Below are 22,243 nucleotides of genomic sequence, written 5' to 3'. Positions count from 1 at the left end.
GGCTCTGGAGGGCAGGTCTCAGCCACCTCCAGGCCCAAGATTAGGCTGGCCCAGGGGAGGTTCTAAACACAATTTTCTGAATTGCATTCTCACAACTACCTAATGACAGCTGTACTATCAATTTCTTTTTTATGCATGATGCCCTGAGGGGTGCCCCAGCACGAGAAACTTAAAGGTCTACTCTGCTATAGGCTCTGAATTGTCCCAACTAGTGCTTGGCAAGTAGGAGAATGTAGCAACTCTGATGGAGAGATTGCTAATCATTTCCCAGTATCCCTTCCTCCCTCCCTTCCAGGATCACAACTCTTGAGTTCCAGCTGGGCATGTGGCCACCCAGCCAGAGACTGGATTTCCCAGGCTCCCCAGCATTAGGAGTGGCCATGTGTCTAAGTTGCTAAAGGGATGTAGGCCTGAGGGATAGGTGTAATTTCTGAGTCTCATCTTCCAAATGGTCTGGTGTACCCACCATCCTCTTTCCCAGTTCCCACAGGCTGGAACACAGGCACGGTCATGAGAGCTGACTTCACCGCAGAGAAGGCAGACAACAGTCTAGGGGCTGGCATAGGATAAGATTAACACAGGAAATACTTGGGTCTATAGATGAGTTCATGGGAAAAGCACACCTACGTGGACCATCTACCTCTAGACTCTTACATGAGGGGGGAAGAGGGAGGGAAAGTCACAGCTTGTTTAACCTACTGTATTTTTTTTTATTTCTTCACTATAGCAATTTAGTCCATCTCTTAAAACATTCAGAAGCCACCATAAAGAATGTACTGAAGATGGTTCAAAGCCTCTGGGTCATGCTGGTATCTTGAGTGCTCTCTTGCAGGCATGTCTGTGTGTAATGTTCACTGCATCATCCATTCAGCAGATGCCCATTGAGGACCTGCTGTGCCCCAGGCACCGTGCCACCTGCTCAGCAGGGCACAGCACAAATGGAGTCCCTCCCTGCCTGCACAGCGTTTCCATTCCACTTGTGGGGTGGGGGAGTGGGAAGAGACAGACAAGGGTTTAGACTGCTAAGGCTATGAGATGGGGTGACTAGTAGAGGGCTGAAAGGGTGGCGAGGGAGGTGACTTTTGAGATGAGATCTTGTGGAATGGTGTAGGGTGGGCTTCTAGGAAGAGTGGACAGCAAGCACCAGGCACTGAAGCAGGACAAAGCTTGGCTCACTTGTGTTCCACAAAAAAACAGTGGCTGGAACACTGGGACGCAGGGCAGTGGGGCACGAGGGAGGTGAGGGATGCAAAGCCAAGGGCCTTCGAAGCCAGTGGAAGGGGTTTAGATCCTAGCCCACGCGAGACGAGATGCCATTAGAAGGCTCTATGTGGGAGAGTGACACGAAGGGATTTACATGATAAATGGGACCCCTGTGGCTGCTGTGAGCTTGTAGGGAAAGGGGTAAGGATAGGACAGCGGTTGGGACGCTGAAGGCAGGAGATGATGGCATTGGGACCGCTGTGGTGGCAGCAGCAGTGGAGAAGTGGTGTAGAGGTATATCAGGAACATAGCGTTGTCAGGTTGCAGCAGGCCCAGGCGGGGTGGGGGTGGGGTGTGACTGAAGGAAGACTCTTGGGTTAGTGACTAGAACAAACTGGTGGATGACTGGAGTCTTATTTTGAGATGGAGAAGATGAGGACAGGAACAGGTCTGGGGGACAGAGGAGCTATGAGAACTTACTTGACTGTGAGTATCTGATGTCTGCCCTCAAATGACAGTCTCACTGTCCCAATTCTCTTCTGGAGATAAGCATTATGTGATGTCAGCATCAAGTTTGGCCATAACACAGTAAACAAAACACATGGTGTTCATACTGAACTTGTAATGGATGCTCAGGCCTTTAAAGGGCTTACTAATGGAGGGGCACCTGGGTGGCTCGGTAGGTTAAGCATCTGACTCTTGGTTTCCGCTCAGGTCATGATCTCACAGTTCGTGGGATCAAGCCCCACGTGAGGCTCTGTGCTGACAGCGTGGAGCCTGCTTGGAGTCTCTGTCTCTATCTCTCTCTCTGCCCCTCCCCTGCTTGCACTTGCTCTCTTTCTCTCAAAATAAATAAACAAACTTAAAAAAAATCTTTTAAGGGGTTTACTAATGAAAAAGAAAAAATCTTAAAAATGCCCTGGGGGAGGACAATGGAAGCAAAGTAAAGCCCAGCTCTATGTCTGTTTTCTAGACTGAAGTTCCATTTATGACTTTGGTTAAAAAAAAAAAAAAAAAAAGAGTAGATTAAAAACAAAGCTTGAAAACCACTGATACAGTCAAAGCCCTATTTGCTGAGTCCCCTGCCAGGCAGGCTGCTGGGTGCTAAGGACAGAGATCAAAGCCAGTCTCTCCACCCACTAAGAATCCACAGCCCAGTGGAGACACATGTAAAGAGTGAGTGTCACATTTGGGAGTCACAGTCATCACGCCTGCACGACGGCAATAAAAGGTGCTACCTACCTCATAAACGTACAGTGAGGCTGAAAGGAGATAATGGGTAAGAAAGTTCTTTCTGAAAGTGTCAGGTACTGTACAACTGTTAACTGGTATCACTATGTTCCCTCTGAAATCCCAAGAGAAATCTTTGTAGGCCAGCAAAGTTTATTTCTTTCAATTTCATTTTAAAATACATATGATAGTTAAAGAGAAAATTTAGAATACAATCTTTTCACTCAGATGAACTAGAATGATATCTAGAAACTTTGTATGATAGCATATCTCAAAAGATTATCTTAATAACATAAAAGAATCCTTTTAAGGCTGAAATAATTATTTTGTGTAACAGATCATACTTTTCTGTTAAGAAAAAAGAACTTAAGGAGAAGTTAAAACTTGGCAGGAGGGGGAACTTAGGGGGAAAAACCAGCGAAAGTTGATGTGTACAGTTCTAGTATCTCAAAACATTTTAAATACTATATAGAAGAAAAACATTCTATGGATAAAGTCATGATAGGAAGAAAGTATGTCTATACAGGGAATCAAGAGGTACTTACAGCAGATAAGGCCAAGATTTGCTGTTGAATTGTTTCTTCATCATTACTATCAACCCATGGGGGCACTGCTGCTTCTAAAGGTTTTAATAATAAAGAAAAAAAGAGAAAAACATGTTACAAAGGTTACACTGCAATCGTGGTTTGAAAGAATAAGTTGCCACATAATCAATGTGGCAATTTATTAATGAGCTCCAAATATGAACATTCATAATTCCTAGACTTAAGATATGAATCTAAAGCATGTACGCATTTGGTAAAAAATTACTTGAATTATATGGTGGAGAAATTGGACAACACCTTGACCAAGTGACCCAAATGATCATCACCAATGAAAAAGAGATGGTCATCGTAGGCCTCCAGATGGGCTATCCTGAGAAGGACACAACATCATCTATGTAGTATTCTGGCCAAGAATGCATAATCTGAATCTAATCATGAGGAAATATCAGCCAAAGCCCAACTAGGAAAGGTCTATTTAAAAAAAAAAAAAAAAGGAGGCCAAGGGGGCGGGGGCAGAATATCCTTTGAAAACATTAATGTCCTAAAAGACAAAGGTCCTGGATTGGTGCAGATTAAAAGAGGCTAAGACACATGAGGAAAGCTATGCTGCATGCTGTATTGAGGGGGGAAAACATACAAAGGACATTACTGGGTCAACTGACAAAATTAGAATATGCACATCGTATCAGTGTTCTTTTCCTAAAGCTGGTAACTGTCTGGTCAGTGATTATGTAAGAGAATACCCCTAATTCTTAGGAAACACACATTGAGTGGAACAGAAAAGACACACACAGAGGGAGAAAGGGTGTAAAGGACAAGGCAGTTGGACTAAAACCAACAATCTAGGGAGAGGGGGTATGGGTGTTCTCAGTACTCCCTTTATACTCGCAACTGCTCTGTAAATTGAAATTATTTCCAAATAAAAAGTTCTTTTGAAAAAGTCACTGTACTTGATTCATGACAAAAGGTGATAAGCAGTTAGGAACTGAGAAGAGGGTTGTCAGGAGTGAAAGCAAATAAAGAAACGGGCAAATCGGGAAGTAAACAATAGGGCTGGGATCTACAACAGACATGTTGTCTTTGGGGCTCACAAGAAGAAGGGGATTACAACTCATCAGGCTTATACTGTTGGGTGACAAATGCAGCCACTGAGAGGTGAGTCCCAGGGGTTTTCTGCGGAGACCTGGGAGGTGATCTCGGTCTAGGAGGAGTTCAGTGCTGGGTGTGTGTAGAGGGTGTTCAGAGGGAGCAGCAAGTAGGAAATAGTGGAGACAAAGCCAGTGAGCATCCGAACTGGGGCTACCATCTGAGCTGGGGCTGTGGAGGTGGGAGGTCAGCACAAAAGATACATGTAGGGGTTCCTAGTATTTTCAACAAAACACCCCTGCCCTTTTGTGTCATGTGGCAAAAGTCCAATGGAAGAGACATCCTATTGTGTACCAACTGATAGAAAAGTTATGTGCATGTGTGGATAGACATATGGACAGACAGACACCTGGCTCATTCTTAGGCTCATCTTAAACAAGCAAATGGTGGCAATTATAATCCAAATTCTGTTAAATATAAGATAAAATAAGCATATTTTCATACTTAAAAAAATTGGGGTAAAGCCCCTTGAAAACACTATTTGCTTTAATATTCTGGCGTCCAATTTAAGTCTATTCACCTTGGGTGGCCTCTCCTGGTACTACTTAACCCTCAGATGAGGTCCTCTCAAGGCTCAAACTACCAGTATGGATGAGACACTCCCTGCCTCCCTGTTCCTCTGAAACTGCTCTTTTTAGGGTGACCAGTAACCTCCTGGTTGTCCAACCCACGGACAGTTCTTAGTTCTTTTCTCTCTAGGCCCAGTTTCCTTCTTTGTGAAATGGAGAGAAGAGTAAGTACTTCCGAGTTTCTGTGACCGTTAAATGAACAAATGCACAAGGAACACTCACATGGTGCCTTTCCTCATGGTCCTTGTAAATGGACTTCTTAGCCGACCTAACTCTCCTTGAAACTCTCCCCTCTCCGGGCTTCTATTGCTTCTCTCTCCTAGCTGTTGTCTCTTGGTAAGTAAAAATGGGCACTGGTTTTGATGGCAGATTTGTTTCATCACTTACCAGCTGAGCAACCTGCAGCGAATTAACCTTGTTGATCCTACCTTTTAGTAAAGAAGATGTTGCATGTAAACATCAGGCACTCAGGAACTGTCAATTTCTCCCATTCCTTCCTTCCTGTCAACACTGTTAGATCTCTGCTCAGCTCTCTTCATGCTCGACACACTTCTCACTGAGCTCACCTACTCTCATGGTTTTTACACAAATTGACTTCTAATCTGTATCAGTAGATGGAATTCTTCATGCATGCTTCACACAGGAATCAACTGCTCCTGTTGGACCCCATTCAGTTAATTTAGAGCAGTGCCGACCAACAGAACTTTCTGCACTGATGGAAATGTTCTAGGTTTGCACTGTCCAATATGGAAGCCACTAGCCCCTTGTGGCTATTGGGCCTTTGAAATATGACTTGTGCAACCAAGGAATGGAATTTTCCTGCATTCCCTTCCCTGCCTTTGTACATGTTCCTCTCACCTGGGGTCTAATGGGTGTCTCAAAACTGAAAGTGCCTCTGAGCCTTTCCCCTACTCACTCAAAGTTCCTGTCTCAGAGGCTCTGACCAGCGCCTACCCCAAGTCTCCAAGCCAGGATCACTTTCTCTGCTATCCTAAGGTAGGCTAATTTGTATAGATTTTTTGTCCCCAAAGCTGCTTTCCACTTTGAGTTGCCTGACCCGCCACAGGACTAACTAGCTCTTTTTGAATTTGTGGCACTGCTCAAACTGATGGAATTGTTTTACCCTTTTGCCAAATTCAAAGACAAGAGGCCGGTTTTGTGTTTGAGTACATCCAAACAGTAAAAGTAGACATTTTGAGATCCTGTAACTGCAAACATTTAAACAAGCATTTGTCAGTAATGAAATGCACTAACTTCCTCAAACACTCCATGACTTTTCATGGCCCTGTGTCACTCCTCTAGAAAGCTCTTTCGTTTTTATCTCCTGAAGAGAATGGGAAGGGAGCCAACTTCTGCTAAGTGCCAATTATGTGTATATCACACAGTGTGTTGGCCATGTTATAAAATGAGAAATGAATGCTCACTCTGTCACAGCCAGCTCCCCAGAGGGGCTGTCACCAGTTCCGTGGGAACAATTTCCTCCCTTCCTTTAAACCCCAAAGGTTTATGAGCTTGACTTCCCCACTAGTCTTTGTGCTACCTGAAGGATGGGGGCTGTTACACATTTTTGTATTCTCAGCGCCTCAGTGTGGTGTCTGGCACATTAATAGGTGCTCAATAAAATTTGGTAGGTGAGTCATGTATAAAAACCGATATCATACCTGACTTTTTGGTATGCTGTTCCTCAACAAATTTTTTCTGTTCCTTCTGAAAATCTCCTATAATGGTCTGTTAAAAAATATATAAAGAGTCAAATTACTTCGAGAAGCTTATTACATGTAAGATTTGTGAAGTCATTTGAGACATTTTATTAATTTTATTCAAATAAAAAGGTTAAAAAAGTGATACTCCACCCTTTCTCCACCAAAAGGGAAAATCAATTCAATAGTTTTGAATTTTAAGTATACAACCTTTTTTATGATGGATTATCTTTTCAAATGCAAAGATAAAATGAGTTAAAAATTGAATTTTTGTTTTATCCCAAAAAACAATAAAAGCCAGGTCAAATCTCATTCTAACATGTAGTACACACAGCAAAGCAGCTAAATAACAAGCTATCTGAAGTTTAATTGATGACCTCCTTAGTTCAAATAATTACCAACATAAATGAAATTCCCCAGGCCTACACCCTACCACTGCAGGAAATGAACAAACTCATTCCTTAGAGTCTGAAAATGTAATTCCTAATGGGACTTTAAAAACTTAACTGAATGATGCAAAGGCATAAATATTTGGAAACAGTTACAGTTTAAAATTAAACTCACAATATAAAAAGTTCAGTATTATGCAAAAGTATCAGTGTATTTCAGAATATATTAAAATTAAAACCAAGGTTATTTAAATCATTGCTACTTCTTATACAAAAAGAAGAAAAAAACCCCCAAGAGTCTCAACAATTAATATTTTTATCGGAATATGATATCCTACTTGGATTAATGACGTTCATAAAAAGAAGGGATAATTATATTTAGCTGCTAATCAATTTGAAAAGATGTTGACATGTACCTTATCAATGATGTCATCTATCTTTCCTTCTTCTACTGATTTCTTTATTGTTTGTGCTGTTTCAGCAACTGATTCAGTTATCTTTTTTGTAGCAGCAGTTGCAAAGCTAAATAGATAGTCTGTAAAGAATAAAAGACAGTCTATGCTCCATTCAAGTACAATGGTTATTATATTTGTGATTTTTCCCTTAAAGAGCTCTCATGCAAATCTTCAACCATAGGGCATGTTTCTTGTTAACTAGGACGTGAAACGAGAAGCACTGACAGTACCCCACCTTCTGGGTGGACCCGCCGGCCATCCATACCCGGCCTTTAATTCATCTCTTGCAAAGAGCGTTAAGCATACGCCTCCCTTCTCCCCCAGTAGTCTCTTGTTCTAACTTATCTCAGCAAGTAATCTCCCTTCCAACTTCACAAATAAGATCAAGGCTCCTTTTCACTTTCCTTCCTTTCTAGACCCTAAATATCCTATTTTATTTTCTCCTTCCCTCTTGTTCAAAGAAAAAATGTCCCTCCTTCCCTACATTAACCCATCTTGTGATAAATCTGGGGGAATTTTTAATAAATAGAAATCTTGGCAAGCCCTAATATAAATATAAGTCCTTCTTAACTAATAATAATGAGCAAATATGTAGAATAAAATTAAAACCGGAACATATAAACTTTCACCTTTCAAAAGCACAAAATTAATGTTTCTAAAGACCTGAAAAGACATTATGTATCAAAGCTCTATTGCAACCGCAACATAAAGGCCTGTATGTAAACAAATATCATTTCGAAGTCCACAATGTATACAACATAGGCTGCGGGAAGCAACCTCAGGCAGGTCCTGAAGCTGGACCCGCTGGGGGATGCTCCTGGGCCACTGCCTTCCAATCTCATCTAGTGGGAGATACTCTCTAAGTTAGGGCACTCTTGCCTCTGCTACTTGCACTTGCTGAGGGGCAGGTGGGTTGACTCTTACAACACTCAGGGAGAAAACCCAGATAAGAATGGCAAAGGGAGCTTGGCACACCAGATTAAATCCTCACTGGTGGCTGGTATCACTTCCAGAGAATCAGGTAACTTGTACCACTACCTGGGAGCAGCAGTACTATCTCCCCATCTGAATGACCTTCTCTTCCACTTTCCATAGCCTTTACCATAAAGAGTCTACTTTCTCCCATTGCGTCTGGTGGCATTCACCTGTCCATGATGTCAACACCCCATTGTGACTATAAAACGGGACACTACTTGCCTATGGTCTCCTTCTCACCATTCTTCCCCCTCCTATTCTACATTCACATGATCCCAAGAAATTCTTGAGTATCTCCAAGGAGGTTTCAGATACATTATTCCTAGGTTTGAAACACCTTTATCTTCCCTCTTTTTATCTGGCTTAACTCTACATATACTGTGCATCTCCACTTACATATCACTTCTCAGGAAATGTACCCTGGCTCCTTGACTGGAGTAGGAGCTCCTGAGATGTGTTCCCTCAGCACCTGTGTTGCCCAACCAACAATATTCATGACACTCTATTGATTACTTGGTGGATCTGTCTTCCCAGACAGACTCAGGGCCCATCCTAAGTTCCACTGGGGCAGGGACCAAGGCTGTCTGATTCACCACTGTATCCCCAGTGAGTGACCAATAAGTCCTTGTTGAATGGACAAATGGGGGGCAACATAGTAAGTTTTAGGGAAGGGTTTTAGGGAAGTCCCTCATTTCTGTTTGGTTATGATTAGTCTATTCACAATAAATTGGGTAGACAGCCAGATTATTTTGTAATAATATTTTTTGCAGAGAGTCAAAGAAATCTGAAGTTCTAAAAGAGCAGGGTTCCTTTTAAGATTTTCTCTCAGGAAAATGTTAAAAAATTTTTTTTGATGTTTATTTTGGAGAGAGAAATAGACAACGCGCAAAGCGGGAGGGGCAGAGATAGAGGGAGACCAGAATCTGAAGAAGACTCCAGGCTCTGAGCTGTCAGCACAGAGACCAACATGGGGCTCGAACCTGTGAACCTCAAGATCATAACCCGAACCGAAGTTGGACACTCAACCGACTGAGCCACCTAGGCGGCCCTGAGCCACCTAGGCAGCCCTCAGGAAAATGTTTTTAATTAGAATCATTATTTTTATGGGGCGCCTGGGTGGCTCAGTCAGTTGAGCTTTCGATTCTTGGTTTCGACTTAGGTCATGATCTCATGATTCATGACTTTGAGCTCAACATCCCGGCATCAGGCTCTGCATTGACAGTGCAGAGACTGCTTTGGATTCTCCCTCCCTCTCTCTCTGCCACTCTCCAACAGACATTCTCTTGCTCTCTCTCTCAAAATAAATAAAACTTAAAAAAAAAAAAAGAATCATCATTTCTAGTCCAAGGAGTACTGCCATTTAAAAACTGGTATTTTAGGGGCGCCTGGGTGGCTCAGTTGGTTAAGTGTCCGACTTCGGCTCAGGTCATGATCTCACGGTCCGTGAGTTCAAGCCCCACATCAGCCACTATGCTAACTGCTCAGAGCCTGGAGCCTGCTTTGGATTCTGTGTCTCCGTCTCTCTGACCCTTCCCCAGTCAGGCTCTGTCTCAAAAAAAAAAAAACAAAAAACAAAAAACAAAAAACAAAAACTGGTATTTTAGGGGCACCTGGGTGGCTCAGTTGGTTGAGTGTTTGACTTTGGCTCGGGTTGTGACCTCGTGGTTCGCGAGTTTTGAGGCCTGCATTGGGCTCGCTGCTGTCAGTGCAGAGCCTGCTTCAGGTCCTCTCTCGCCTTCTCTCTGTTCCTCCCCTGCTTGCTCTCTCTTTCCAAAATAAACATTTAAAATACATAAATAAATAAAATCTGGTATTTTAGCATAAATATCTCAATTCTTAGATTTTAATGAGGTACGGTACACTGAACACAGAGAACACTGGAGAAAGTATAGTTCTCACCCTCAAGGAATGCCCATTTCCAACCAAATAAAAGGCTCAAAGACAAGAGGAGCAAGAATAATCATTAAACAGAAGCACTCAGAGAAGAGAGTAATTAGAGAGTGGTCTGGATTGTGAAGTCAGAGGGAGGAGGGGCATGGGAAAGCATGATAGGAGATTTTCAGGTAAGAAAGCTCATAAAGATGAGAAGTGGCTTATTAGTTTTGCAAATTAACATATCGGCTGACACCAAGTTAAAGAGTTTTAACTACATGGTTAGAAAAAGTTGAGACTAAGATTAGAGTTAACAGGAAGTAATAGGAGTACAATGTCCATTTCGAGAACACAGGCATAAAGAGAAGGTCTCAAATGAAGCATCAACCAAAGAAAAGGAAGACTAAATAAAATGTGTCCAGTGAGCAAGACTAAGCAACCTTATGAAAGGAGGGGGCAAATTTCAAACACTGAAAGCAGTCATTTTACCTTCATTTTAGACTCATAATCATCCTGGGAAGAATAGGTACAATCTGCCCGGTTTACAGATAGGTAAGCCAAGGCTCACAGAGGATAAATTATTTGCCCATTAAGATAGTGGCAGACTCTGCTGATGGCCTAGCCAATGCCTATTCCCTTCCTCCTTGGCAAAACAACCCCAGTTTTGGTGGGAGCTTATCAAAGCTGGGGGTGGTCTTGGGGACTTCTGACACAATCAAGGTGGTTTTATTAAGTCTCTGTTAGATTTTCCGTAATTTGCAGCTGACTTTTCTGTAATTTGCAACTGATATCACAATAAAGACAATAGTACAGAAAACTCAAACACAGGCTATCTGCTTCTAACTGGCAAGCTTGTGCCCCAAATCCCACACTGCCTCATGTCAGATGAGCAAGTGACAAGGGCTTGAAGAACTAAATGGAACGATAAAGATAAAGTGGGGGGCGCGGAGTGGCTCAATTGGTTAAACGTCCAACTTTGGCTCAGGTCATGATCTCACGGCTCGTGAGTTCAAGCCCCACATCAGGCTCTGTGCTGACAGCTCAGGGCCTGGAGCCTGCTTCAGATTTTTGTCTCCCTCTCTCTCTGCCCCTCCCCTGCTCGCATTCTGTCTCTCCCTCTCAAAAATAAATAAACATAAAAAAAAAAAAAAGATAAAGTGGGAAGGTTCTCAAAGGTTAGAAAAAGCATTAAAATTATCAGAAGAAAGAGAAGAAGGTAGAGTTTGCTTGCTGCTAGAACAGGAAAGAAAATGAGCAGATAGTGATTTCTAAGGCAAAGCTTTAGAAAATTAATATTCTTAAGGCGCTGGCTAATTTTTCAAAAATACTTTATTTCATAAAATTTTAGAACCTTCATGTTGGAGGACTTTAGAGGTTACCTAATTGAACCTCTTATCCAGGTAGCCCACTTCTAGGGATAGGGAGCATGTGACTTCAACGGGTAGCCAATTATTACTGTTATCCCCCTCTAATTAGGAAATCTTTTCATTTGCCTTGTCATTCCTACCTCTCAGACTTAGATCTGTCCTTTTAACTAACATAAAATGACTTTTCTATGAAAAAAAACTTTCAGAATTTTGAACAATGCCCCTAAGTTTCTTCTTCAAGCCAAAATCCCCAGTTCTGTTTAGTATTGATCATAAGCCATGGGATCCAAGCTCTTGACCATTTGTACTGTCCTCTTCATGGTAAGCCAGAGTTTGTCATCAGTAGTGAATTGGTTATTTTATTTCTGTATCAAAGCAGACGTATATTTTCCTATATACACACTAATTTTTGGAGCCCTTTTAGTCGTACACTAAGCAAGTTAGGCACCTAGAACTTGAAATGTACTTTCCCTATAGAAAAAGAGGATAGCCTAATTAACATAGTTCCACTGTAAATATTAATAGCTTTTTTCTTTTTTTAAAAAAAGTTTATTTACTTTTGAGAGAGACAGAGAGAGACAGAGAGAGAACAGGGGAGGGGTGGAGAAAGAATCCCAAGCAGGCTCTGCGCTGTCAGTGCAGAGCCTAATGTAGGGCTCAAACTCACCAACTGAACCATGACATCATGACCTGAGCCAAAATGGAGTCAGACGCTTAACTGACTGAGCCACCCAGGCACCCCCTACTAATAGTACTTTTCAAAGGAGAAGAGACGATGGCCCTTCCTCCATTTCTGGGCATGGACTGACCTTAGGGATGGTTTTGAAAAAGCCAAAGCTCATTTTTGGCCACTCTCCCACTTGTTTAAACTATGCAAATGACTCACGTATTGAACGTTCTCAGAGGTATGGACTTTTCTTTAAAAAAAAAAAAAAAAAAGTACAGGGGCGCCGGGGTGGCTCAGTTCGTTGGACGTCCGACTTCGGTTCAGGTCATGATCTCATGGTTCGTGAGTTCAGGCCCCACGTCGGGCTCTGTGTTAACAGCTCGGAGCCTAGAGGCTGCTTCTGATTTTATCTCCTCTCTCTGCCCTTCCCCTGCTCTCACTGTGTCTCTTTCTCAAAAATAAAATAAAAACATAAAAAAAATTTCTTAAAAAAAAAAGTACAGATACACCTTCAATTTGGTCAACTTCAACAAAAACCAAACAACCAGTTTGTACTGAATAATAAGTTACTTTGAGGCATGAGGCCTTCAGGGAGGTTGGGAGGAGCTTTTCAGTGAGTTCCCTTATCAACTGTCTCCTTCTGAAGCACGTGATCCTAGGAGGTTGGAGTTTATCAGGAGGGAGGACCAAGGATGGGAAGGTTTGGTTTTAGGTGACGGAATGGAATGTAGGCCTGGGTGTCCACCACTTGTAACTGGTGAGTTGCCTACATTTACAAATAGATCACCATGAACCAGAAGTATTTAGAGTTCAGTCCTGAAGGCAGGCACTCAACAAATGTTTACAGAACAAATGGGGCTCCCAGGAGAGTCCGTGGAGATTTTAAAAGGCTAAAGAGGGGCGCCTGGGTGGCGCAGTCGGTTAAGCGTCCGACTTCAGCCAGGTCACGATCTCGCGGTCCGTGAGTTCGAGCCCCGCATCGGGCTCTGGGCTGATGGCTCAGAGCCTGGAGCCTGTTTCCGATTCTGTGTCTCCCTCTCTCTCTGCTCCTCCCCCGTTCATGCTGTCTCTCTCTGTCCCAAAAATAAATAAATGTTGAAAAAAAAATTAAAAAAAAATAAATAAATAAAAAAATAAAAGGCTAAAGAAATGAATCTATTCAGTGGTTGTCAGGCTCAGAGGTGTTTAACTTCAGGTTTTTTATTATTTATTTTATTTTATTTATTTTTAAAAATATTTTTATTTTTGAGAGAGAGACAGAGCACAAATGGGGGAGGGACAGAGAGAGAGGGAGACACAGAATCCAAAGCAGGCTCCAGGCTCTGAGCTGTCAGCATGGAGCCTGATGAGGGGCTTGAACCCACGAACCATGAGATCATGACCTGAGCTGAAGTCGGATGCTGAACCGACTGAGCCACCCAGCTGCCCCATAACTTCAGTTTTTTTTTTAAAAAGTTTATTTATTTGAGAGAGAAAGACAGAAGGAGAGAGTGGGAGAGGGGCAGAGAGAGGGAGAGAAAATCCCAAGCAGACTCTTCGCTGGATCCCATGAACCTGGAGATCATGACCTGAGCTGAAATAAAGAGTCTGACACTTAATGGACGGAGCCACCCAGGTGCCCCTAATTTCAGTTTTTAAAAGATGAGTCTTTTTAAAGACAACATACCTTTTAGGATCAGTACGTAGAAATAAGAAAATATCTGATCATCTCTCTTATCTTTCTGAAGGTTTGTGTGTAAACAAGAACCTTTACATATTTTTAAAATCACATAAATTTCAGAACCAAAAGAGCTCTCTTATTTGGAAACATTTGCAATGTGCGTGTGGGTGGGGAAATTGGGATTCTGTCTTCCTCGTTCTCTGCCCCTCCCCTACTCTTTCCCTCTCAAAATAAACTAAAAAAAAAAAAAAAAAACAAAAAAACAAAACATGAAATTAAAACATCTCTGAGCCTGACTCCCACTTGGGTAGATTCATGGTAGTACTTCCAGCTAACCTTAGCTTCCCCAAACACCAAGAGTCTGGTGAGGAAAGAAAGAGGTGGGAGCATTAGGCTCCAAAGTAGACATCCATATTGAAAATAAATCTATTTTAGAATATTCAGGACTTTGTTACTAAATACAAACATGAAGTTTCAAGTTGATGATAAAGTCCTCACTGTTTTTAATATAATTTATTGTCAAATTGACTTCCATACAACAGCCAGTGCTCATCCCAACAAGTGCCCTCCTCAATGCCCATCACCCATTTTCCCCTCTCCCCCCCCCTTTCCCATCATTCCTGTTTGTTCTCTGTATTTCAGAGTCTCTTATGGTTTGCCTCCCTCTCTCCCTGATTGTAACTATTGTTTCCCCTTCCCCTCCCCCACAGTCTTAAGTTTCTCAAGATCCACATATGAGTGAAAACATATGGTGTCTGTCTTTCTCTGTATGACTTACTTCACTTAGCATAACACTCTCCAGTTCCATCCATGTTGCTACAAAGGGCCATATTTCATTCTTTCTCCTTGCCACGTAATATTCCATTGTGTATATAAACCACATCTTCTCTATCCATTCATCAGTTGATGGACATTTAGGCTCTTTCCATCATTCGGCTGTTGTTGAAAGTGCTGCTCTAAACATTGGGGTACAAGTGCCCCTATGCATCAGCACTCCTGTATCCTTTGGGTACAAGAGTCAAACACTTAACCAACTGAACCACCCAGGCGCTCCCAGCATGTGACTCTTGATCTCAGAGTTGAGAGTTCAAGCCCCAAGTTGGGTGTAGAGATTACTTTAAAAAAAAAAAAAGTGACTTTTAAAAAAATATTTATTTTTGAGAGAGAGCATGCAGGGGAAGAGCAGAGAGAGAGGGAGACAGGATTCAAAGCTAGCTCTGCGCTGCAGCAGAGAACTCGATGTGGGGCTCGAACTCACAAACCATGAGATTATGACCTGAGCCCAAGTCGGAGGCTTAACCAACTGAACCACCCAGACACCCCAGAAGCGACTTTTGCTAGTTCCCTGAAGATCAACGAAAATGGCTCTCTATGTTGTATGAAATGGAGTAAACACCCATACCCTGCTTTTCCTAACATGGTCCCACTTGTATCCATCTCAACTACCTAACATAGCCTTTCTAGTTCTAGTCCAATTCATCTGACATCTTTTGAAAATGGCAAGCTCGTTTCTCCTCAATTTTCTACACAGGAAACAGTTATTCCCTCTTTAGAGATTTTGTTGTGCAGCACTTGGTTTTATTTCTCTTGTGCACTGTTTGGGGGCCTTGAGCTGAGGTTCTGTACTGCCATGATTTTACATTAGATCTATTTTCCCTGCCCCTTCCCCCAAACTTTTTGAATGTTACAGCCTTTCTTTCTTCTTTTAATGTTCATGTATTAATTTATGAGAAAGAAAGAGAGAACAAGAGAGGATAAGCATGAGCCGGGGAAGGGCAGAGAGAGAGAGAGAGAGAGAGAGAGAGAGAGAGAGAGAGAGAGAGAATGAATATCAAGCAGGGTCCACACCGTCAGCATAGAGCCCGATGAGGGGCTCAAACCCACAACTATGAGATAGTGACTTGAGCTGAAATCAAGACGCTTACCCAGGTGGCCGGTTTAGCGCCTTTCTTATTCTAACATGTGTTTCTCCACTTTCAGACTCCACCCTCCCCTATGCTCTTCTTGCCTTTTAGCAGATTCTTTAAAAATGCTTGCTAAATTGGGGCGCCTGGGTGGCGCAGCCGGTGAAGAGTCCGACTTCAGCCAGGTCACGATCTCGAGGTCCGTGAGTTCGAGCCCCGCGTCGGGCTCTGTGCTGACAGCTTGGAGCCTGGAGCCTGTTTCCGATTCTGTGTCTCCCTCTGTCTCTGCCCCTCCCCCGTTCATGCTGTGTCTCTCTCTGTCTCAAAAATAAATAAACGTTAAAAAAAAAATAAAAAAAAAATGCTTGCTAAATTTACTATCTACCTTTGCCACAGTTCTCTCACTTGTAGTGCCACCTGCTTTAGGACTCACCTTCTCAAGGATGTTTTCTTTGATCATTTAAGCCCGCCATGGTCTCCAGAATCAGAATTACCAGAGCGATGTGTTTATTTTTCAAGCCTACAACTTTCACTGTCCTCCCTAACTAGACTGTGGCTCGCAAAGGGTACGGCCTTTAAAATGAGACAGACCTTGGTTCAAATTCCACTTCTACCATTTGCCATAGCTTTGAGCCAGTAACTGTAGGCTTGTTCTCCCAACTCACAGAGGTGTTTAACAGATTAAATGAGAAATCGGCCACAAGCCATCCGGTACTGAAACCTGCATCCCAGACAATAATCGACAACTACTTTCCCGCCTTAAAAAAAAAATTCCGCTGCACCTAAACCAGCCTGAGGGACGCCTTCGGTAACTCTTCCCGTAATTTATTTCAGACAACACACTCGGCGCTACAGACGCAAAAGGGCACTTTTCCAACCGACTTAACCTCCCCAACGCCCCCCGTCCTGGGGGTGGGGGGTGTGGAGGTGAAAGCTCAAGAAATGAATAAAAAAGATTCCCTGTCAAACCTAAAGACGTCGAGCCACACCGCTTTGCGGAAGCCCTGGCTCCCAATGTTTACACACTTCGTAAGGCGGTGACCTGTCACCAGGAACTTGCCCACAATCTGACTGCTGGATGAAGCTCCAGCCTTGCCCAGATCCTCACCAACCTTTCCCGTCCCAAGAGGACCCACAGACACACCTTCCTCCCATTCCACCCGCTCCACACCCCACAAGCAGTCGGCCCTGCGCCCCGGGCGTCAAGAGGAGGGAGCGGGCATCCCCCTACACTCTCCGGTCCCGAGGGCTGGAAGAGACTCACTGCCGAGGCCTTTCGCCTGGTGAAGGAGTTCCTGGTCCCCCGCTTGCTGCGGCTCCCCCTCCACCGACTCGGTCACCGCTTCGGAGCAGTTCTGGGGTGGAGCGTCTCCCTCCAGCTGCCTGTCTCCCTCAGATTGCCGGCCACCCGCCGCCGGCTGCTCCAAGCCAAACCAACTGCTCAAACTCCGGAACATCCCGCCCGCGGTGCCGCTGCCGCGGTCCGGGTCACCGGAGACCCTAACTAGCACCGCCGGCTAGCGACTCCACAACGCTTGTCTCCCGGGGAGATGGCCAGAAATGCGACCCGCGAGCAGCCTGTCTATCCGTCTCCCAGTCTCTATGGCAGCTCCGCCGCCGGCCGCGCGTGCGTCACTTCCACCAAAGGCCCCGCCCCCGTGGGCTGTTTATTTCAGTAACTTTATGACGTGCGTGGAAAGCGGACAAAGGTTTTTCCCAGCGTAGTCCCGCCCTGTCGTCTCTCCTCCTTCCCCAGCGTTTCTAGGTGACTGACCCTGCCGTGTAAACGGGTCTTTGTCACTCTAAGCAGCTTGGCTGCTGGCTCAGCCTCGCTTTGTCAGGCCACGCTGGGCCGTCCACGCAGAAATGGAGGTCTTTAGCCCCTTTCTGAGTCCGAATCAAAATTGGCCCAGGGCCTCTAGGTCCAACGACCAATTTACAGGGAATACAGCAGACTAAGGAAAGCATTAGAGGACCCCATGGGATGTGGGCAGCAGAATCTAAGCTGTGAGAAACCACAGGACAAACGACCTTGTTTCTTCAAATAAATTGCAACAGAGGGGAAGGGGAACCTATAGGTTAGAACTGAATTTAGAGACATAGCCCATGACAACCAGTGGATTTTATTTGGATACTAATTCAAGCAAACATTGGGAGAAAAAGTATGACGTTTATAAGAATTGGAAATTTGAGCAATGGATAGTTGATGAAAGTAAGGAATCGTCTCATTAAAATTTTAATTGTAGAATACACATAAAATGTATCATCTTATCCATTTTTAAGTGTACAGTTTAGTAGCGTTAAGTGCATTCACATTGTTGTGCAACTGTCTCCAGAGCTCTGTGAGTTGCAAAATGCATTAAACAACTCCCCATTCTTTCCTCCCACCAGCCCCTGGCACTCACCAATTTATTTGTCTCTTATGAGTGGGACTACTCCAGGAACTTCATGTAAGTAGAATTATACCGTATTTGTCTTTTTTTGTGACTGCCTTATTTCAGTTAGCAAATGCCCTTGAGGTCATCCATGTTGTGGCATGTGTCAGAATTTTCTTAAAATTCTGCCTTAACAAAAGGCTGTGTTAAAAAAGGCTGAATATTTATTTATTTTGAGAAAGAGAGGGAGAGAGAGAAAAAGAATCCCAAGCAGGCTCTGCGTTGTCAGCATGGAGCCCGATGTGGGGCTCCAACCCATGAACCATAAGATCATGACCTGAGCAGAAATCAAGAGTCAGATGCTTAACTGAGCCACCCAGGTGCCCCATACCACTGTTTGTTTATCCATTTATGTGTTGATGGACATAGGGATTGTTAATCTTTAAATTGTGGTGGTAGTATTGTGTGTATTTAAAGGAGTTTTTATATTTTAGAGAGTTGTACTGAGATATTTACCAATGAAATGATAGGATGTCTGGCATTTGCTTCAAATTAATACAGGATGGGGGGAAATGGGTAGGGATATAGGTGAAACAAGCCTGTCCAGGGATTGGCAGTTGTCCAAGCTGGTGGTTATACTTTATGTCTGCTGCTCTATACTTTTATTTTTTCCCATAATAACATGTAAATAAACAAAAAAACGAGTCAAGTAAACAACTACCCCTCCAAACAATTCATGAACATATTTCACAAGCACAGTCTCAAGCAATCCGTTGGCAAAGGACACCCATAATTCCTCCTCCCACCATTTTGAAAAGAGTAACTTAGTTCCAGTGACTTGTGTGAATACTTGGGGACACATTGTGATAGATTATGATTCTGATTTCCCTGCTCTCCAGTTTTCCAGCCTGAGGTATATTTACAATTCAGGTCCAGGACTTTAGCTTAATAAACCCAAACAGCTTTACTGAGATATAATTCACATACTACGTAATTAATGTGTTTAAAGTGTACAATTCAATGGTTTTGGGTATATTACTCTATTAATTTTTTAAATAGCAATAAAATATATATTAAAAAATCTGCCATTTTAACTATTTTTAAAGGTACAATTCAGTGGCATTAATGACATTCCAGCCTGTTTTTAGAGTCAGACCTCTTAGGACCAGTGTTTTCTAGGATTTGTGTCAGTGAGAACCTGAAGGTGGTCAACACTTTATTGAGAAGGGATATTTGGTTCAAGTATGATAGAGATGAGCCTAGAATTTCAGTCAGGAGCTTACAGGAATGAAGATTCTAACTTCACCATCTACTAAATGAATAACCTTGACTTGTTATTTGTCCTTTCTGCCCTTCAAGTTTCTTCACCTGCAAAAATATACTGCCAGGGGCGGGGGTGGGCTTTCAGTAAGCAGAGGTAGGTCCCAGCCTATTCCACTTTACTTTTGCTTTATCTCCAGGAGCACCCAAAACCACAGTGAAGGCTGTGTTTCCCAGGGAACAGACAGTTTTACAATTGTTCTGAAAGGTAGAATTCTTCAAAATAAAAAGACTGTAAAAGAGCATGAGCCATCTACTTAATGGCAGACTTCTTTATCATCTCTTTTTTATCCTTATTGCTATGCTGGTAGTAGGCCATTAATAAACACTTGTTGAATGAGGATATTCTTGTCCCACCCAAATCAGTCAATCTGAATCCTCTTATCAAATCTGTTTTTCTGCTAGATCCACTCCCCCCCCTCCACAATTTTGGATTAATAATACAATAGTTATCATTAGTAATCCCTTTGTATTCACAAAATATCTTTTATCTGTTAGTTACATAGATGAATAGACTAAGATAAGGATAAGACCCCACATCTTGTGGTGAAGAATCTGGCTTTGGGGGTAAATGTTTTACAGTGACTTTGCCACTCATATTAACTAATGTACCTTTGGTCAGGAAACTTCACATCTCTAAGCCTCAGGTTATTCATTATAGAAAGGGGATCATAGTAATTGTCCTGGTTATAAAAAGAGAATGAAGTATTGAAATGTGGAAGGAAGTCTTACATATGTGGCAGGTAAGTATCACCATTGATGTCAACCCATTTCATAAATGTTCTTTCCACAGGATCCTGTGGGAGACTTGTTTTATAACAAACCTCTCCATGCCTCCAGCCTTCAAAGGTGTTTCCTCCTTTTCAAAAAATGTATTTATTGGCTTTCATGAAGACTTCGGGCTTCCATACAGTTCCTACTGAGTGGAGCCTCTGTTTATTTTTCCAGAAGGTGACATCACCGTCCCTAGCTCCTTCCTGCTTCTCCCTTGACACTACTCTGTCATCCTTGGTGGAGAGAAACTCCCCTTTGCTTTGAAACTCATCTAATTTTTGCCATGCAACCCTCCAACCATCCTTGTTGCTGTCCTGTCATCTATTAGCTTTGGGATCACTCATCCACATTCGCTGAAGATTTGGTTTCTTGGCCTCCATTGGCTCATCCAAGTTCAAAGCCCTCACTGTCCCGTGCACCGGCCTGGTGGGTGCTAGGTCCAATTTCAGTGGTGCCCATCTCATTTGACTCTATTTTAGCTGTCAGACCCTAAACTGTATCATCTCCTGGAATTACTTACCCTTTGAAGTCTCCAATGCCAACCCCACACTCTGGTGACAATGTGCCAGCTCCCTTATTCCCATAGTCCCTTTGTCTTCAGTTCTCTTTTCTTTCTCCTAGTCTGTCAGCTCCACATTGCTGTCAGTCCTTCCCTGTGTGGACTAGACTCTTAGTGCATTACCATAATCAGATTCTCTCAGGCCCTTAACTGCCTCACTCTTTTTCCCTCTACTCAGCCCACAAACTGCTTTAATCATAAATATCCATATTTATAGATCTACCTATATAGCTGGCAAAATCATAGCTGGCCACCGTTACGCAACAGTGGTTATGACTCCTCTAGGTCTTCAATGACACTTGTCTCACTTGGCACTCTAGTGACTCTCGCTGGTTATTCACAATTTTCACCACTTTCCTAACTCTTCTATCTCAATTCCCATCCCTTCTATTGTCCAGTTAGATCCTTTCTCCTTCAGCGGTTTGTGTTCCTCCCTTTGCCTTAAAAACGTGTGTCCTCTCCCAGCCCCAGCCAGCCTCCAAACACTTTTTAAAAAATATTTTTTATGTTTATTTTTGAGAGAGAGAGAGAGAGAGAGAGAGGGAGAGAGAGCACAAGTGGGGGAGGGGCAGACAGAGAGGGAAACATAGAATCCAAAGCAGGATCCAGGCTCTGAGCTGTCAGCACAGAGCCTGATGCAGAGCTCAAACCCATGGACCTCGAGATCATGACCTGAGCCCAAGTCTGAAGCTCAACCGACTGAGCCACTCAGTCGCCAGAAATCCTCCAAATACTCTTATTAAACAGTCTGGAAGCCCTGATTGTCCTTTCCCAACCCAGCTTCGCCCCCTCTCTCCTTCACTAGTACTGTTTGAGGAACTTTACTGATTTGTTTTATTAAATATTTTATTTAAAACTTTAAAAAATGTTTATTATTTTTGAGAGAAAGAGACAGAGGGCGAGTGGGGGTGGGGCAGAGAGAGTGATACTCAGAACCCCAACCAGGCTCCAGGCTCTGAGCAGTCAGCCCAGAGCCTTGTGCAGGGCTCGAACTCAGGATCGTGAGTTCATGACCTGAGCCGAAGTCCCACGCTTAACCACTGAGACACTCAGGAGTCCCCAAAATTGTATTCTTAAGTAATCGCAACACGTAACACGGGGCTGGGACCTACAATCCCCAGATCGGGAGTCGCAGGCTCCACCCAGCCTGGCGCCCCAAGGAACTTTAATGATTTCAATAGACGTGTCGAGCTGCCTCCAGACTGCAAGCCCCTCAAAGGCAGGAATCGAGTTTTATTTGCGTCCTCTTCTTAGCGTTCCTGCAGTTCCTGGAGTGCAGTAAGGGTTCCACAAACGTTCGTGACAGCGTGAAGCTCTTTACAGTGGTGAGAACTGGACGGGAGGACCCAAGCCAGGGTGTCGCCTTGCCTAGAGGCAGGGGCTCGCCGGGAACGTGGCGTTCACCCGCGCTTCCGAAGTGCCTCTGCTAAGTGAGCCACGGAGGGGAGGAGCAGTCCCCGGGCTGAACGAGGCCTGGGGCCAAGTGCATCCAGGGCGGAGGGTGGCGGGAAGCTGTCTGTGCCTGAGGACTCA

The 22,243-nt window shown here is 43.5% G+C and overlaps 2 protein-coding genes across 4 annotated transcripts in view; one reads left to right on the top strand and one right to left on the bottom strand.

Annotated features, from left to right (window-relative positions):
* Positions 1-17,301, bottom strand: part of SYAP1 (synapse associated protein 1) — a 31,009-nt gene extending 13,708 nt beyond the window's left edge. The window contains exons 1-4 of the mRNA XM_023249512.2: positions 16,947-17,301; positions 7,199-7,317; positions 6,355-6,421; positions 2,979-3,052 (exon numbers count right to left, since the gene is read on the bottom strand). Of these exons, the coding sequence (XP_023105280.1) occupies positions 2,979-3,052; positions 6,355-6,421; positions 7,199-7,317; positions 16,947-17,139 (453 nt within the window). The 5' untranslated portion in view covers positions 17,140-17,301. The remainder of the gene's footprint in view (positions 1-2,978; positions 3,053-6,354; positions 6,422-7,198; positions 7,318-16,946) is intronic.
* Positions 17,302-17,415: 114 nt separating this feature from the next.
* Positions 17,416-22,243, top strand: part of CTPS2 (CTP synthase 2) — a 103,809-nt gene continuing 98,981 nt past the window's right edge. Inside the window, exons 1-2 of one of the 3 annotated variants that reach the window (XM_045050320.1) lie at positions 17,416-17,894; positions 18,074-18,132. The gene's annotated coding sequence lies outside the window, so the exon portion shown is untranslated. Of the gene's footprint in view, positions 17,895-18,073; positions 18,133-21,880; positions 22,036-22,243 lie in introns of those variants that run through there. The other 2 variants (XM_045050322.1, XM_045050321.1) reach the window with 2 other exon arrangements.

Source organism: Felis catus, chromosome X (genome assembly GCF_018350175.1).
Source record: "Felis catus isolate Fca126 chromosome X, F.catus_Fca126_mat1.0, whole genome shotgun sequence".
NCBI classification, from domain to species: domain Eukaryota; kingdom Metazoa; phylum Chordata; class Mammalia; order Carnivora; family Felidae; genus Felis; species Felis catus.
The sequence above is the reverse complement of the archived record's forward strand: the minus strand, read 5'-3'. Positions and strand labels throughout refer to the sequence as shown.